This window comes from Pholis gunnellus, assembly GCF_910591455.1.
Source record: "Pholis gunnellus genome assembly, chromosome: 20".
Classification (NCBI taxonomy): domain Eukaryota; kingdom Metazoa; phylum Chordata; class Actinopteri; order Perciformes; family Pholidae; genus Pholis; species Pholis gunnellus.
The window spans coordinates 17,123,074-17,141,386 of NC_136547.1; the positions used below are offsets into that span (position 1 = coordinate 17,123,074).

At 47.6% G+C, this 18,313-nt stretch overlaps 1 protein-coding gene across 3 annotated transcripts in view; it reads left to right on the plus strand.

Annotated features, from left to right (window-relative positions):
• Positions 1-18,313, plus strand: part of mpp7a (MAGUK p55 scaffold protein 7a) — a 109,664-nt gene that overhangs the window by 72,455 nt on the left and 18,896 nt on the right. For all 3 annotated transcript variants that reach the window (XM_079181648.1, XM_079181650.1, XM_079181649.1), the window contains 5 exons: positions 775-856; positions 1,314-1,399; positions 2,037-2,111; positions 4,019-4,215; positions 4,807-4,871. In XM_079181648.1, coding sequence (XP_079037774.1) covers positions 775-856; positions 1,314-1,399; positions 2,037-2,111; positions 4,019-4,215; positions 4,807-4,871 — 505 coding nt within the window. The remainder of the gene's footprint in view (positions 1-774; positions 857-1,313; positions 1,400-2,036; positions 2,112-4,018; positions 4,216-4,806; positions 4,872-18,313) is intronic.

Genomic DNA, 18,313 nt, shown 5'->3' on the forward strand with positions numbered 1-18,313 from the left:
CTATTGTTTTATTGTGAAGGGAAGAGGCTGTTTGGGTTTACTGGAAAATGCATCACCGCTGTCATTTCAAATGAGGAAGTCGAAACCCCATCCTCTACTCCGTTTGTCCTTCTGGCTGAGCACCAAGCCCATAAAGCAGGACGGGGAATGCTTGAGCGTGTGTGTGTGTGTGTGTGTGTGTGTGTGTGTGTGTGTTTTGAGTCTGCAGCCTCTCATCTGCTCTGCCCTCAACCCTCTCTGTCCAGGCCATTGATGCTTTCTGCCGCTACCACTGCAGCTAACAGAGTGATTCATCCGTGACAAACCCCTGGCACGCTTCTTCTATGTATGCAAAATATAGATCTTTCATCTTTTCTCCCTCTGTACCGATATTCCATTGGTTTACGCATTAAAATGATCTCTCACCGTGTTGTGTCCCACCCCAAAAAAACAGTTATGTCATAGCAGGTGTTATGTGGGAGGTGCAAGTTGCAGTTGGTTCAACTGCTGAACCTGTAAAAACACACCTGAAAAGAGTCCATCCCTGTAAATACGAAACCATAGATTGGTCACTTGAAAGAGGAAATTCCATTCTTCCCCCTGGAAAAGTAAGCATAAATCAGCCATCTTGGTAACAATGAGCATCCTGTATGTAGTTTAAATCCTTGAATTTCAGCCAGATAGCTCATTTTGGGGCTCTGATCATGTGGCATTTGAACAATGCAGCTCTAAGCAGAGTGGAAAACCGATGCAGTTCATCCAAGTTTCATATTATTCTCTGTGTTGGCTTTGCAGGGAGCGACGATAAGGCGTGACGATCACACGGGGGCCATCATCGTGGCCCGCATCATGAGAGGAGGAGCAGCCGACAGAAGCGGTCAGTTCTGTGCATCTTTGTCTAAACATTTGTACGTGGATCTGCATATTTCACATTGTAACAAAGCAGGCACGTGATCGGGAGTTATCCTCACGGCCAGCTCCGTCCCGCAACTTGTCCTTTTCCTCTTTTGTAAACATGCACGTTAATGACGAGAACACTGCGGCGCTCTGCTCGCTGTCCACATGTTTTCTGTTTCGTTTTCTGTTCATTGTGTCCAGTCTGTTATTCCGCTCTGCCACAGCGAAGCCAAAGGCAAATTTCCACATGTGCGGACAATAAAGCTTTGATTCTTTCCCAATCTCAAATGCCACCGCGAAGATAAACAGTAATCTGGTGTACTGTACACATCCCCGGGCTCTTTGTGAGCGCCGGACTTCTACACAGTAGCTCGCTTATATTAGGACATTAGAATATATGATTGTGGATGCGTAAACCGTGTGCTTGTGTGTGACAGGGCTGATTCACGTCGGGGATGAGCTGAAGGAGGTCAATGGAATCCCTGTGGACGACAAGAAACCGGAGGAGATCATTCGTATTCTGGTAAGCAATCGTACGTTTGTGTGTGTGTGTGTGACTGCATTCGGCCCCGTGTGTGTGTGTGTGTGTGTGCTGTCCAAGAGTTTCCCCATGTTTTTCAGCTCCACTCCCTTGGCGAAAATAACATTCCTTGTTTGTGATGGCAAAAAAAAAAACTCCTTCTAACTCACCCAGGACCACGTGCATCCCGTCGCAGCGCTGAAAAACCAAAGTCTTTCTCGACAAGCCTTTCCTCGTCCTTTTAGACCACATGCATCGAGCCACACGGTTCCCTCTGGATGACATTGATGCTTAGTAGTTTCCTCCAAGCGGGCTCCGCCGCAGGCCTCGAATACGCTCCGCCAGGGGCAGTGTGGGAGGGGGCAACTGGAGAGGAAAGAGAGAGTCTCTTAAACTCTGGAGGCGTTCGCAGACACAAAGGCCTCCGGAGCTGATGAAAGCTTTCAACACACACACACACACTATATTACTGCCAAGCAGAGTCATCCAATCCTAATAACTCTTCCATTGTTGAAAAATCAAACAGTGCCTTGACATATCTGACTTTCATTGGATTAGGTGCTGGACAGACGACTGGTGTTTCTCCTCCATTTGTACCTAAGCCGGTGTATCTTGTATCTTGTCTCTCCCAATTACTCAGGCCCAGTCGCAAGGAGCCATTACCTTCAAGGTGATCCCCAGCATCAAGGAGGAGGAGCCAACCAAGGAGCCAAAGGTAGGTCTCCTCCTGGCACAATCATCATGTTGATTGGGTTACACTCGTCCACTTTAAAGAACAGGGAGAGCTTCTCTGCTCCAGCATGACGCTTTATTTTCGGTGGATGCAGAACATTGTTTTTAAATTATGTCTGAACAAGGAAAGAGGAAGTTAATGTCATTGATAGATGAGGGCAGATTATTGGAATGTGTTAATGCAACCCTGATTTAGCTTAACACATTGGTGCACACAACTGAAATTTTCAATTTTCCATTTTTAAATGATCTTTGGGCAAAAATATGTAGTTTTCAAAATCAAAGTGTTTGGCTAAAAGAATCATCTAGATATAGTAATTGGGTTAAACACGTCCCTTTCAGCCATCCAAAACTTACAGAACCATATTTACTAACTCTTGTTTTAAACTACACATCGGACAAGTAACCACTTCAATCACCAAACTCAAAGTGTTTATTTTTTTACCGAATGACTTGGAAAACTAGAAACGAGTGTCCCACCTTCTCTTCACTGACCCTAGACGGGGGTTTAAAAACGGTGTTCAGTTTAGATTATCTTGCTGAACAAAACATGCAAGTATCATCGTTTGTTTGCCGCAGAACCTTTTTCTGCAATAATCCAAAAATAAAACGGATAACTCCCATTGGCTGTTTGTAGAGGGAACCAAGCTGATGCTAACTTCCACAAAAAACAACCCTGCTGCACCAGCAGACAGTAGCTTGTAATTCATTCTGAGGGTGGTTTAACTCTCTTTAACCATCATTCTCACCCACTGGGGGGGCTGATGCACCATTTCTCTCACACTCATCTATCAGTAGCGGACAGAGGCTGGATCCACTTGTGTTTTTTTTTTCTAAGCCCCGGGGTCGAAGGCAGGTTTCTCATAATTCACAACGCAGCCCTCCCTGCATGTGTCACAGAGGCGTACAGGTCGGTGGTGGGCCACTTGCATCCTTTGTCATCGTGTTATGGGTTGAAACCGTCTGGTGCCCAACACTCAGCTGGTCCTCCATGACAATAGCTTGCGCTCTAACATCAGGTAGCGTGGAGGCATCAAAATGCAGCTAAGTGGCTGAGCATATACAGGCCAAATAAACCCAGCCAAGGGAGAAGTGTGTAGATGTACGAGTGCGTTCCGCCGGTTGGTTTAGCGGCCAAATCGGCCGTTATGACTCGAACAAAACAGCTCTGTGTGAAACATAACTTTACGACATGGCACAAAGCGCTCTTTAAATCAATAGGACATCGAATAATGTCATCTCACACGTACTCGCACTCCTTCCCTCGCTTTCTCTTTCCACATGCACCGAGGTGTCTTAGGAGCGATAACTCATCGTGACAGAACTCAATTTAGGCAAGGAGACGCCGCGAGGTGCTGTAGGTCGCAGCTAGCCGCCCACAACAGGGGGGGGGGGGGAGATGTCGGAGATTTTTCCACCGTAGCGTCCAACCTCCTTTGTGTTGATGAGTTGTGTCCACCCCCGCTGCCAGAGCAAATGAGACCAACTCCCTTAAAGAAAGAAAACAACTTATTTTCCTCCTGTTCCCTTAATGTGGAAAGATTACTGATATTAGATTGTGTCAGCGGGTGGAACAAAGCGATTCAAACTGGAGCCTCTGACTCAGGAGATGTTGAGTCTCGCCACACTTGGACGATGGTGACGGGGCTTAGTCCGTCCTGCGTGTTGACGGAACCACACGGAGGGACCAACTTGGCCCGCGGTTGCAGGTTTCAACTTCTGATTGCAATGACCTTTCTGGAATAATCGCCCCGAGCGCTGGTGAAGCACCTTCAGTGTTTGCCGCGGTGGCTTCCCGCGCAGTGGAAGGGAAAATATCGTTTACAGTGAAGCGTCGCTTTTTCCTGTTGTGCCCTCAATCCAGCTCTTTGTTTTCTGCTCTACGTCCAGGTGTTCATGAAGGCGCTCTTTGACTACGACCCCAAGGACGACAAATCCATCCCATGCAAGGAGGCCGGACTGGCCTTCAAGAGGGGCTCCGTCCTCCAGATCATGAGCCAGGACGATGCGACCTGGTGGCAGGCCAAACACGAGGGGGAGGCCAATCCCCGCGCCGGCCTAATCCCGTCCAAGCAGTTCCAGGAGAGGTAAGAGACGACCCCCCAGCTACCGTTGCCTCTTCTTTGCTTCGCTGTCACAACTTTCACCCTCTTTTCTTTTTCTCTCCCTCCTTTCTCGCTCCACGCTGCCAAAAAAAACGGTCTGGATTTCCGCACAATGCCTGGCCCCCGAAATGAGTAATGACAGCGAATGATAGCGCTGGTACAGATCCACTTTAGATGGCAAGCGGATGGGAAAAATGGCACATCAGTGTGTGCGCTCGGACGGCCGCACTTGATGTGCGACGCGCTAGCTCGGGAGGCCTGGGGCGATTTTTTTGGCAACGCCGGCGAGCATCAGAGGAAAGTAGGGGGGAGAAAGAAAAAAAAACGAGAGAGAGAGGAGAGCAAAATAAGAGAGAGAACATACGCAAACATTTCATCCCGCAGTTTTGTCAACAGAAAGTGCGTTTCTCCTTCCTCTCTTCAATCCTTTCCTCTCACCATCTGACAGCGTGAAGCTGGTGGATGTCGAAGCATAGCAGGAAGTGTTTATTATCCCCCAGGCGGTCATGAAATCTGGTTTTATTGTGCCTTTTTTCTCTCTTTCTTCACCCTCCTCTCTCTCTTTTCTTTCAGGAGATTTGCACTACGGCGACCTGTTGCGACTCTCCCGCTGCAGAGGACCTCTAGCCTTCGATCATGTAAGCATGCACTCTCCGTGACAGGCCCAGAACAGGACGACAGGCTGCGACAGGTGGGCGGGTTTAGGAGGGTTAGATGCACTAACAAGCGGTGGAAGCTAGGGATGTCACTCAGGACTCATCCCTGCATTCCGAGGCCGCCGCTGCCGCCAGAAGCCGGGCGGCGCCGTTGCGCTGCTTCACGCCTGTCATCAGAGGAAGTGTTGTGTCTGGATTTGCCTTCCTGTCTGCTCCACGGTTCACTCTCCCGCCAGACTCTCTCTCTCTCCGCTCTGTCCACCTTCTTGCCTGATCTCCACGTGTTGACGCGGGCGGCCTTTTAATGCGAAGAAGAAGAAAAAGGGGGGAGGAGGTTCGCCTTCTGGAAAACCTCTCAGAGCCTTTTACACCTTCCAGCCAAAACACGGGGCTCACAAGCTCGCATCTCAAAGCGCCTAACGACGGATTAATGATCGGACACGAGACCCACAGATGTGATATAGGCGCGGCGCTGCTCTGCGGAGCACATTAACGTACCTTTTTATTATTGCGAGCCGGTACCGTGACCCCAACCCTGGCCTGTCGGCGCAGGAAAAGTTCGGGGGAGAAGGCATCAGCGGGAGTACTTAACAGAAATGTGCTATGAGAATGTAGGAGATCAGGAAATGGGGGGGGATTGAAGCTAAATTGCCCTTATAAATCAAAGATAGCTGATCGCTTCATAATGAAGACAGAAGACGTAAACCATGTTGAGCAAGAAAAGGACAGCAGCGGCAGCAGTTAGATATGACATTCAGACCCTGGTTTTAAGTTCAAGACTAGAAAAGAGCCAATCAGAATCTAGAAATACTGCAGTTCAGTATTTAACTGAATAACTTTGAATTAGCCAGCCTGATTTCTTAAGAGAGGGTGAACGGTACGGGCTTTGATGGTAATACTTTAGAATAAAAAGGGCCTCTGTTTTGGGGTTTGTGGTGCCACCAGTGGTGATTTATAATTGTCCTCTTCTGCTGTAAAGCAGTCAAATCAAAACACAGAACTGTCTTCTAACAGGAGCCTGACAGGAATGTTGGTTTAACAGCAATGGTTGAACATCTTCCCCACCTTCACTTCACAGCAGCCTCCAAAAATATATTCATATTATACTTTATTAAGTACACCATTCTTTGCTTGGTGTCTCCTGTCATATTATTATTTGGCAAACAAATTAGCAAACTATGTGCATAATAGACCATATAAAGTCATTATAAAGAGTGTCCTTAATAAACTTTGATCATTCAGGAATAGGTTTCCTCTGTCCCAGTTCCCATCAAAGACACGGAGTAAAACACACATTTCTCTCTCGTCCAGCTGCTGAGCTCAACACAGTAACAAATACGACGCTTCAAGCCCAAATTGCTCAAATTTGCACCTCCATAAACTGCGCCCACCTGACTTTCCGTTGCACCTGACTGGTGAGTCCCTGTGAGACACTCCCCGACATGCAGCCTCAAAATGACAAAGACGTTCGCTCTGATTTTACAAAACGCTTGCCAAACAGCAATTTGGTTTGTATATGGTGAGCTACAGCGCATGAATGGAAAGCCCATCCAGCTGGCGTCGGGACTGCACCATTACAATATGAGTGCCTGCGCGCGCCTGTAGCCATGGAGGAGGTGAACACGCTGCCAATATGTGTGGCGGAACGCGCAGACGCAGACTTAAGTCTGCAGTCTTACTCACATCGGGCTGTTTACTTGACATTTGCGCTTTTGGAATCTTCAAAACTTGGGGAAAAAAGGGGGGGGGGGGGGGGGGATTTATTTTTGCTACAAAGACTTTATCCATACGTCTTTGTATTAGTTATCCCACATCACAGTTCTCTACTACAAGCTTATTTGCAGAAAAACCTCGACACACCTCTCCTTTCCTCCCTGCTTGCTACGTCTTCACGTCTCTGCTCACATCTCCATCTCCATATCCACATTTAGGTTGTCCTCTGCAACGTACAGCTCGTCTCTCTCACCCGCGAGCCCTCAGGAAAAACACACCGCGCTTGTACTTGGCTTCGTAGGCCCGCTCCGGTTTCCACAATGACCCCGTTGAACCGAAACCCAGCTTCTTATTGGCCATATTTCTTTCACTGTGTCCATTCGACTGCTTGTTTTCCCTTCAACAAGGCGGAGAGAGCCCTTAATGTAACGTGACCCCTTTCAATATGCGGCTCCCAAATAAGCAGCAGAGCTACGCTGACCACCTCCAAACTTAGCATCGGGGCTCTTTCTTACCTCCCATCTTAAGCCCTCGGGTGAGTTATGGATGTTGTCATTTCCTGGTTATGTTCAACCGCACACTGGCACGCATGGTGCACGCGGGCCTAAAATAGCCGGCTAAAAAGTTAACGGCAGACAGTGCTGCACTGTTCCATTAATATTTCATTTTAATGGCCCAGTTCCTCTTATGAGTTATGGGATTTATAACCCCCCCCACCCCCTCCTCTTGCAGAGAAGGCAGGTGTAAAATGTAGTTTGCTGCGAGTCATACTAAAGGAACATAAGTCTCCTTTTGAGCTGTAGCTAAACTCTCCTCCTCATGTCATACACACTGTAAGGATTAGCTGAGTGCAGCAGCAGTAGTAGGAAGTCCCTTGACATGGCCCTCTCAGGACTAGATGAATAACTGGGGGAATGGTAAGTTCATTCGCATCTCAGTGTTTTTAAAATTAAAATTAATTAGAGAAAAATGTTGGATCCGGTTGTGGTGTAAGTTGAGCGACTACAAGTGAAGGGTGTAAAAGAGGAAAAAGAAAAACCGACTGACAAGAAAGAGGATTATGGACGTACTGAAGGCGGAATAGATGGACGGGGTCGCATTCGGTGGCAGATGTGGCCCCTGCGGAGTGTGCGGTGGCCCGGGTCGGGGGAGACGGAGGGGAGACGAAGACTTGGATCGGGGCCCCGTTCACGTCGGGGCGCACCGGCCTGGGCCCCCGTGGCCATAAACTACAACCTAATTGTAGGACACCGCGGAGACCCCGCTATTACCGAGCGCAGGACGGAGGTGGTGATTGAGTAGGGGGGGTCCCTTTCTCTCTTTCTCTCTCTCGCTCTCTCTCTCTCTTTCTGTCTCTCTTTCCAGCCCGGGAGCTCCGTCGGCTGGAACAATATTGGTCTTGGCGAGCGGCTGCGGCGAGCGTTGCTTAACCGTGTCCATTTACGCCGAGGTATAAATAATCCCTCTCCCCTCGCCGTTGCTCTCGTCGCTTTACCTCGCATACCTCGGTTATGAAACTGATGTTTAAAGTGCCATCAGTTTAAGTCAATTATTAACTCGGTACAGGGGTTAGATCAACTATTTTACATCTCTAGTTGTCAGACCTGCCTCCTCCCATCTTTTTTTGTTTTATCCCCCCAGCTCTCTTCCATCGATGCCTGGCCGTCCTCCAGCCTCCTCATCTGTTCTCTCTGAACAGACGGACGGCTCTCTGGGCTTTCTTACAGCACGTCTGCTCCTCCGTCTCCTCCGACATGCAAACCCTTCCTTGATTGTTTGGTTCGGGTCGCTGTTTGCCAAACACGTGGACGCACTTATCGCTGACCTTGGGGGTTCTTCTCCACGTCTCACTCCACACGTTACAGCGCCGTCCCTCTCAATTTCGCTCTGAGCCGTTTTTGGAAATGCCGCCAGAGGTCGGTCTTAAGTGGCCCCGAACCTGGCCCCCGTGTTCAGTCTATCCGTCCATTTCATTTGTCAGCTCACTCTTCACAAGACGCGGTGAGCCTGTTTAGAAGCGCAGACGGTGCAGCAGAAAAGTTGCGTTTTATTCACAAAGGTTAGAGGCAGATTACCTCGCGGACACCACCCCTAAAGTGTTCTAGATTCATTTGTTGTTTTTCCCTGCACGTTAAAATTCCCTGCATGTAATTTCATCGTCTGTATGCCACACTTTGTGATGTATAAAGTCAGCTTTTTACTGCAGACCTTACACTCGCGTGTCAGGGATCTGAATAATCACCTCTGCATTTTGAGGGCCGAACGACGCACGACAGAGCTCTCACTCCGTGTCATCTGGAAAATTCCGCTTGTCACAAAAAGAGACATAAAGCGAGAGAGAGAGAGAGAAAGTGACAGCGTCCAGTTCGTTCAAGGAGATGGCCATGTGTGCGCTGGCTGCGAGGGTGACATCAGCTCCATAACTCGGGGCCATTTACAGGGTGCCGACTAGGGGTCACTCCTTTGTCTCCTCCTGCCTCGCCAGAGGAGATAGCTGAAGGATTGACACTATGCACACAGCTCCACAAAGTATAATCCCAAACAGTATAGATACCTACAATTATATTTCTCTAACGAGCAGTATGACTCGGACGATCGTTTTTTTTACTCTTCTGCTGATGATCACGTTCGTTGGTTTCTTTCCGCTAGGGTACCCAGTTGCGATTATTATCACATTTCCAGATCTTATCCATTACAGTGCATTCATAACCCAAAAAAACAACAGCCAAAACTACTTAAAATGTTTGATAAAGTGGATATATCCTCACACAAATGTTACATCTACCCACACTTCCTGTTTTTGTCCTCTATCCCTTTCCTTCATTCCAGCTCTACCCTCATCTCACCCCGTCTGCCATGCTTTGTGGTGAATCTTTGGCATGTGATACACCCCTAAAGGGAGGGGGCGGGAGGCATGATGCACCCAGTAAGACCGGTTAGCAGCTGACTGGTACGCTGGTGGACCGCTCAGTAAATGATACGCTCAGATCAGGACCTGAGCTCCATCCCGCTGCTGTCACAATGTTTCTTTAGGGGGAAATGCTCTCTGAGAGAAGACCGTTTAAGCTTCCTCAGATCGGCCGTGCCCTGCCGATTCACATTCTGCAGCGTAATCGCACGGTGTTTCATTAGACCTGGAATGCTGCAGCACAAGGCCACGAGGCCATTAGGCAAAATGCAAACCATTCCTGTGGCAGATAGGCACCAGATGAAAAGCCTCCCCGGGTTCAGTCAGGGCAGCACGTTGACGGATTCTTTTTTCTCGATACCTTTATCATTCTCATATTGTCCTTGTTGTTTCCCCTCTTTCAAGTCTCCCTCTATAATTACCTCTCATCCTACTCGAAATGGGCTTCGGTGCGCTGGTTCGACTTAAACTGTCACATTACGGCGGGGGAGGAGGGCAACATCAGTGGGAACATTGCCGTGAACACTAACATGTGAAACAAGATGTCAGATAAAGGCGAGACGCATTTGGCTCCGCACTTCAGAAACAATCACGGGCTCCCGGGGGCCCCGGCGTCCTCTAGCGCGGAGCGGCCTTCGCGGTGATCGCTCCTGACTGCTGTTTTGGCTGCTCGTTAGCTCCGTGCCGTGACGTAGCAGCTCCCTGAGCGTAAGGCGAGCCCCCATGCTGTGGTCGCTGGTGTTATGTATGTTTTGATTTAACCCTGTTTGGCCAAAATGGGAACACGGGAAGGGGAGGAAGCATTTATAAGTGCCTCCAAATGTTCACGGCATCCTAAACCAAACACACACACACACTGGTCCTGTGTCGGCTTCCATTTTTTAAAGCCGTATTATAGCTGTTTTGGATGGCACTCTTAATAAACATCTGGAGTGATTTCAAATGCTACCTTATACCCTTTTTGAATGTAAATATGTTTCTTTCTGTGTAGTCTCAGTGGCTGCTCCACAGACATATCCCACAGACTGTGTCTCACTAGGTAACAATGGATGAATGGTCGATGCCTTGTAGCAAAATAGTAACAATAAATGTTGTTTGGTAGAACGTACAAGTCCAGTCTAAAGGCCTTTACACGCCGTAAATTGGAATGTTGCAATTGTCGCAAATTCCCATCGCTGCCAGAATGGATAGCTTTAATGCGAAATGTTCTCAGGTGAGTATTTCGCATTTTCGTGTTGTTTATACGTCACGCCCCCAAGGTGTAAAGGCCTTTTATAGTTTGATATTCTAGTTAGCTCAAAAACATCTGAACGTAAGGTCTAGTTACTAGCTTTCTGCTGCATCTCTTGGTCTTCATCAGTGGATGGAGTTTACTCGTTATCACGTAACCTGGATACAACTTGGGTTTGGGGTCAGGAGTTTACACACTTTGTCCGTGTCATGACAGCTGAGCGTACTTGACCCACTGATGAAGACCATGAGTTGCAGTTTGAAATCAGTTGAAAGCTCGTAAGTGGACCTTGAGCAGGTATTTTTTGGTTAAATTAACGTAGCAACATTACACAATGAAATATAATTAGGAGCTATTTCAGTTTAGTGTGAGAAATGACTCAAAACAATATTTCAATATGAATTTGTCACAGTGTTGCGTACTAGTTTAGTTTATACCAGAGAGACACAAACTAGCTTACTGTCGCTGTGGCTCAAATTCCAGTATTTCACATGAGACATTAGGATGTTAACTCTTCTCTTTGTCCTTTGTTTTGCTTTTCTAAGACGATGTGGCTGTAGAGTTTGGTAGGTGTCCTCTTCTTCTTCTTTATTCTCTCATCCCCGTCCCTCCACTTACTCTAACTGTGACTCATTTCCATTCCTTGCTTCTATTGCTCTCACAGTCGAGGAGATCGAAGGTACTACTTGTCTCCCATTCAATAGGACGTTACTGACTAATAGCGTTGCAAACAGTAAAACCATTTGTGTGATTGGTTCACCTTCATAATGTCTGCGTAAGCAGAGGTCTACCTCCATCCTCCTTGTTTTCATTTGGCCTCATGTCTCCTCATGTCAAAGCTAATCGCTCTTAACGGGGCGCATCAGATGGTCAACTTCTCCCCTCAAACACAGCGGAGAGTTCACAGTTTATTGCCTCGTAGACTCATCTTTCACCAGCTAACTTGTCATTTTCATTAGAGCGGACAGGAGAGAATCATTCCGTCACATGGACACCTCCAGTCACCTTGCGCCTGCGGAACGCACTAATAATACAAAATGATTCCTAAACTTAAAAAAAGAAAACATCCAAAGCAATAGTCAGCGATGTAGTGGATTGTGAACCTTAAATCCAGTTTAGGATAATGATTATTTTCATTAATAGGGTTTATCCACAAGTTTTGTTTGGGTAAATTCATTGTATTATCTTTATAAGGAATTATATATGTCAAGTGACAGAATAAAGTTTGATTTAGACCGTTTTTCCATTTCGTGTTTGGCTTAAGAACGGGTCAAGAAAGGTTTTGCCAGGATTGCTGTGAAAAATAATATCCTGACCAAGAACAACTCTGAAAAATGGCAAAACCTGTTTCACGGATGAAAAGTAAATATAAGGAACTTCTGACAGATCATCCAGGACAAAACTAGTTTTAACCTGTTCTTAAGTCATAAACACAGAAGAGAAAACAGTTCAGATCAGACTTGGATAATAGATCAGCAGAATTTCTTTTTTTTCTTCTCACTTGCCTCTCAGGTCTTCCGTAGCTTTTACTCACGATGCACCGACTTGAGGTCATAGTCAACCTCTCTTCTTATTCACCACTACATCACTGGCTATCACTCTGGACAAAGAGGACATAATTAACCGACGCTCCTCCATAAATAACACCAAAACATCTCGTCCGATGTCTGTCTCGTTGACTGTACCTGTGTGTCTGTGTTCTCTTGTGTATGTCTTCGTGGTTCGAGGGTGTAGGTGCCTGTTGCTCTCATGTCTGACTATTCTCTTTAACATGATGTTGTGCCTCTCTTCTGGCTTCTCCTTTCTTTCCCTTCTCATCACCAGAGGACGCTGACTATAGTAGCGGATTCCAGCTAGGTGAGAGACGTTGCCTCCTTCTCTTCCTTCTGTCCTCTGTCCTCTGCCCTTTTGTCCCTTCGATGAATTAACAGTTTGGACAGTGGGCCAGGATTGTGTTAGATTTACATGAATCCTCTCCGTTATTCCCCTTAGCCCCTCCTTCATAGTCCAGCCTTCATAGCGTGTGCCACATTACCAAGACATTATCAACCCTGACAAATAGTTATCTGCTTTTCATAATGTACTTGACGTGTTTCCTAACTCATTCAACTTGGACTCGCATGTGAAAAACACAAGGAGCGGTTCTGTAGCGGTTCAGAAGCCCTACGGTGTGCTATTTGTGCCCATGAGTCCACTGGCAGATCTCGCTGTGGGCTTGCAGACGTCTTCGAGAACAGCTCTGGATGAGTTTGGGTTAAAAGGACGGCTTGGTTTTTTTTGTTGCACGCTTTGTCCTGGAGGTCCGGCTCCGGCGCCGGCGTCGTTGATGTGGTCCCGGTCAGAGTTAATGACAATTACCGTGGGCCGCTTTGGTTCTGCAGCCCTTTCCAGAGAGCTGCTTCCAATTCTGCGTCTTGTACAGAAAATGCTCCCCATCATGATTTTATTACCACTGTCGTTTTCCCGACAAAATCATAAGGTATCGTCCCGCTGGAGGACCACAGGCCGTACCAGCTGGCTCGTACACGCTCGTCTGCCCATCTGACGTTTTTTTCTTTCGTTTCTGTCTCTTTATATCTCGCTCTGTCTCTCTCAGTCTCCCGCTCTGCGTCCCATTCGGTCTATATTCAGAGGTTGAGGTCGAGAGGTGAACTCTCCTTTGCACACTACACCGTTCAGAGTCCAGATTTCGCAGGATATCCAGTGCACACGCGAGTTTATAAATACGGATTTTGAGCCATGTCTGCCAAGCTCAATCAGGGTCACTTCCCGAGGCCGAACCATGCCAAACACCAGTCCGTTTTTTCCACTCCTCTCCGTCCCCTTCAGGCTTGCCCTTACTGTCACCCTGCCTCCTCCGTGAGGTCAATGACCTCAGCCTCTCCTCTTCCTCCTCGGTACCCGAACAACATCCAGTGCTCTAGCGGGTTAGCAGCATTTCTCGACTCCAGCAGCCCAGAACGAGGTTTAACTGAAATCAGAGAACCTCAGGAGGAAGAGAAGAGAGAGAGAAAAAAAAATAGTGTAAGTTATAATAACATCTTCTCTATGCGAGTACTTGCTGCATGGCTTTTCAGCCTGTTGGATGTGGTTCTGTGATTTAGAGTTGGCCCGTCCCTAAAAGTTTGAAATCCTAGAACTTACAGATGCTTTTGCAATGCTACTGAGGTTGCATGGGGAAATAAAAGAGGCGGTGGGAAAGGGGGGGGGGCAGTTGTTGTCCTTAGTTTTTGGTTCGTTTTCCCTTCATACCTCTCTCAGTGATGCAACGTCTGTAAGGTCCTCGGCCAAAAGGGATCCTGGAGCACTACTGGGGAGGGGAGGGGGGCGAGCAGATCCCTGTGCTCAGATGTTGATAGATTTTAGAGCCAGCAAACTGGAGAATCAGACCTAGGAGGAGGAAAACTGCATCCCATGGTGCCTTCTTATCAGGTCTTTCTAGGAAGCTTTGAGACTTTTAACTCTGTACAGAGAATTAAAGAGCAGCTTTGACACCCAGGACACTTTTTTTTTCTTTTTTTTTTTGTGTAGAAGACGCACAAAGACATCTGTTTTTCCAGTGATCTGTAGGTGCACTCAGCTCGAGAGACAAGAAAATCCAAACACTAACTGTGACATAATCTCAATAGTCACACACTGAATATCCAAAGAGAAAGCTGGGTGGAAGGATGGAAGGCAAGCAAGTAGCTCCAAATCAGTTAAAGCTGAACGATCCGGGGCTGGAATATCCATCAGCCCCTCTCATTCCAATTATGTCCAAGTAATGGAAATAAAATGGTTAAAGTGTTATTAACTGAAACAAAAAATGCTCGATTTCCAAAATGACAGCAGTCCATCAGGCTGCAGATTCAAGGTTAGGTTTGTTAGTCAGTTTTTCCCCCCATCTGTGTCCAAACATCTGTAGATTGAAATGATACACATTTTTATGGAGGGGTGCTTTAATCAGCATTAGGAACTCGAGTTGTTCCGATTCCAGTGTCGGAAATGCCTCCAGTACAGCCCGAAATGCTGGATCAGGTACCTGCAAGTCTATTCACCGACCCAATACCTCAAGAGCATATTATCTATCGGCTCAATTACTCCACATAGGAACACGTTGCACTCGCTACCCAAGTCCTTACACCGATCAGCACTGCACACGTGAAAGAAGCTGCGAGACGGAAGCGAGGCGGCTCGCACAGATGATCGGCTGCATCTGTGCGAAAGAGCCGTCTCACTTCTTTCTCATCTTTCTTAAGATTCGCACATGCGCAATAAGGAGAGCGTAATGTTAGCCAGAGCTGGCAAAATATCAGCAATTTGGCAATATTTTACACAGGAAAATCTGTCAAACTAAGAAGTTCTATGGCATTCATTCTCTGTACGCATTTACTCATGTTTTACAAAGGTTTTAGGCCAAGTTAGGCCATACAACAATGATAGCAATCACACATCAATACAGGGTATATAGTTGTTGTTTTGTTACACAGTGGTATCGATTCGGTTCTCTGTTTTGGCTGATACGCATGTTCAGGTATGAGACTCATGACGGAAAAAACGGTATCGTAACATCTCTATTAGCACCAAACATTGTAGTTGTTTATAGAGTCTAAACAGAGACATGTAAATTCCTTGAATGCGATTTTGTAGTAGAGCCTCTTCCCCATCTGAGCATCAGACTGATAAGACAAACAGGAAAGCATTCATTACAGTACTTATGGCCCTCAGAGGGCCCCTTTGGCATGTTGATAGTGGCTTCAAGGACAGAAGTACTTGTGTGTGCGTACGTGTTTTTTCTTCTTTCTTTTTTTTTGCCAACACATAAGGCATCAGGCATCGTTTTGAGACGAGACATTCCTCAGCCCAAAGAGCTGTGGGATAAGACGGAGGGGAAAAACAAATAGCATTTGACACAAATGGACCTCTCGCAGCCAAAGGTCTAGAGCGCTGTTCCACCGTATAAGCCCGTAACACTTGGGTCGGGTACCACTTTCCAAATGCTTAGCGCGGGGGCCGTGGAAACTACTCCCAGAATGTGTTCTCCCCAGATAACGCTCTAATGGGTTCACCGCCGTGGACTGCCACACGTACATTTCAAATGGCAAGACCTATACGAACTTTGCCTTTTGGCTACATTGAACTCTTGACTGAAACTTCCCTGAAGTCCGGGTGTTGGGTCATGCACTTTGTGTTTACACTGTCGTGACCTCTTCCAGAAACGGTTGATACGATCAAATATTCTGAGATCAGCCATGGAGCCCACTTTTACTACAGTACCGAAATCATTTTCACAGATGCCTGTTAACAGTTGTGCGGAGGGATCATTTGAAGGACACACGCCTGTCTGTCGTGGTATGTCCCCTTCCTTCTTTTCACTTGCTAGCCTTTCAGAACTCCTTTTTCCTGCCAATTCCTCTCCTGATTCCTCTCCTCTCCTGATTCTTCTTGAAACCTCTGGAGGCGTTTTACAGTACATTATGTTGGCCCTCAAAGACAAGGTTCAACTTCTGTCTCCAACAGTCGAGCATGTTGCATTGTATTATGCGAGCAATAAGCAAGCAGAGCGGTCCCTCTTTCTACCCCGGGCTTCTGCATTTTTTGTCATTATGAGCAGCCACGCTCCCTCGTCCTTTTACTCAGTGTTGGGGTAATAACAGCTGACGGTGTGGAAAGCGTCCTCCACCTCCCCAGCTGCCCGCCATGAGCCTTCCTCATCCCCCACCAACCGAGCCAGGCAGTGGGCACGCATAGTGGGGCCGAGAGAGCCGGTAATGCTTCCCACATTTTGGTGCCCAGGAGCGTTACAGCGGCAAACCGCAGCGTGCGGCGTCGAGCCACGGGCGTAATGCTCACTTAATCCCCAGCTGCCATGCGCGCTTGATTCCATAGATGTCACCTCCATTAGTCCAGAGGAGAGAGAGGGCCCCCGCCGGGAGAGCCAGGATGGCACAGGAGCTGTCAGCGCGGTCTCCTGTAGTTAGGCCACGGGCCTCAGACGGCGGCCCTCGCAGCACCGGGGCCTCGCAACAGGTGGTTTCACTATGAGCCTGGTCCTCTTAGCTACACCGCACGTTTTCTGTCTCCCTCTCTGCACTTAATGAAGTTTGATTGGAGGGGAAAATGTCTTTTTTTTTTTCTACGTGTGATGTCTGGAAGACCCGATGCCGGTATTGTTCTCAGGCTTCTCCTCTATCAGACGTCTAGGCAAATGCACGACTCAAGTCTTTTTCGAGTCATCTGTTATTTTTTTTACGAGCCTTTGTCTTGCTGCACTGTACTTCTCTTTCTTTACAGCGGTAGCCATTTCCCTTTTTTTTTTTTTGCAGGTGCGGGTTCGTAGCAACGCACGGGATAATCGTGTCCGAGTGGGCAGTTTTCATTCGCCGTTAGGGTCGCAGAGGCCTCCGGGGCGCTTTCTTTACGCACATACTGAAAATTTCCTACGTGGCTGTAAGATATTATCACTCTGGAAAATGGGCTTGAAGGACTGCTGGCGACTTCCAAACAGTGTGTGTGTGTGTGTGTGTGTGTGTGTGTGTGTGTGTGTGTATGCATGTGCTTAGTCACAGCTTGTGTTTACACTACGTTAAATATGCTCATCTTTTTTCCCCCCACTTTTTTTTTTTACATGTTTCTGTTTTGCTGAAAGGACTTTGAATCAAAGTGTGTGTGTGTGTGTGTGTGTGTGTGTGTGTGTGTGTGTGTGTGTGTGTGTGTGTGTGTGTGTGTGTGTGTGTGTGTTGCAGTTTTGCAGTCACAGCCTGGTGCACGCCATTAGGAGGTACGTGCGTGCGTGCGTGAAGGAAACTTTAACTCCATACCCCTGAAGACTGAACACTTTTGCAGAAAAGCACACACCATTTCAGAGGAAATTCAAAACAGATCTATTGTCGACAAATTTGATGCGACCTGTCAAACCATTAAATGAGGTACTGGATCTCAGTGCCACACATATCACGCATTCCTTTTCTACGAGTAAGCCTTTACGCTCGGATCATCCCGTGACAAACGTGCCGGTGTTCCAACACAGCCGAGGCTTTCCATGACATGTCTGCGTTTGAACGGGACTCGTTCCTTAATTCTGGATCAAATTAACTCCCCTCTGTCTAATGCAGTCGCCATCAGTGCTGAAGATGAGAGCGTTGTCGGGTGGGGGGGGGGGGGGGGGGGGGGGGGGGGGGGGGGGGGGGGGGGGGGGCTGGTGTTGCTGCTGAATGACGCTTTGATTTATCCACCCTTAGGCAGCGCTAGACGGGAGGGCAGGAGAACTCTTCATCCGTTATTTGGATGGAGCTGTCTAGAAAGGTTTAAGTGATCTTGAGGGATACTAGATTACTGAGCCCCCCCCCCCCCTCTGAGGGCCGACAATTTATAACCGCTGAGCCTCCTGCACCTGCGGAAAGTAAGAGGAGGTTGCCCTTGGCCCGAGCCCAATGAGATCGGAGCTCGTCATACTCTACGGCAGACAGAATTAACGGCTATCACAGTACTACTTAAAGCCTTATTAACCAGGAGTGTTTACATTGTGATAAATGGCTGACCAGACTGGGGGGGGGGGGGGGAGAGGGGAGAAAATTGACTGCTGGCTTTCAA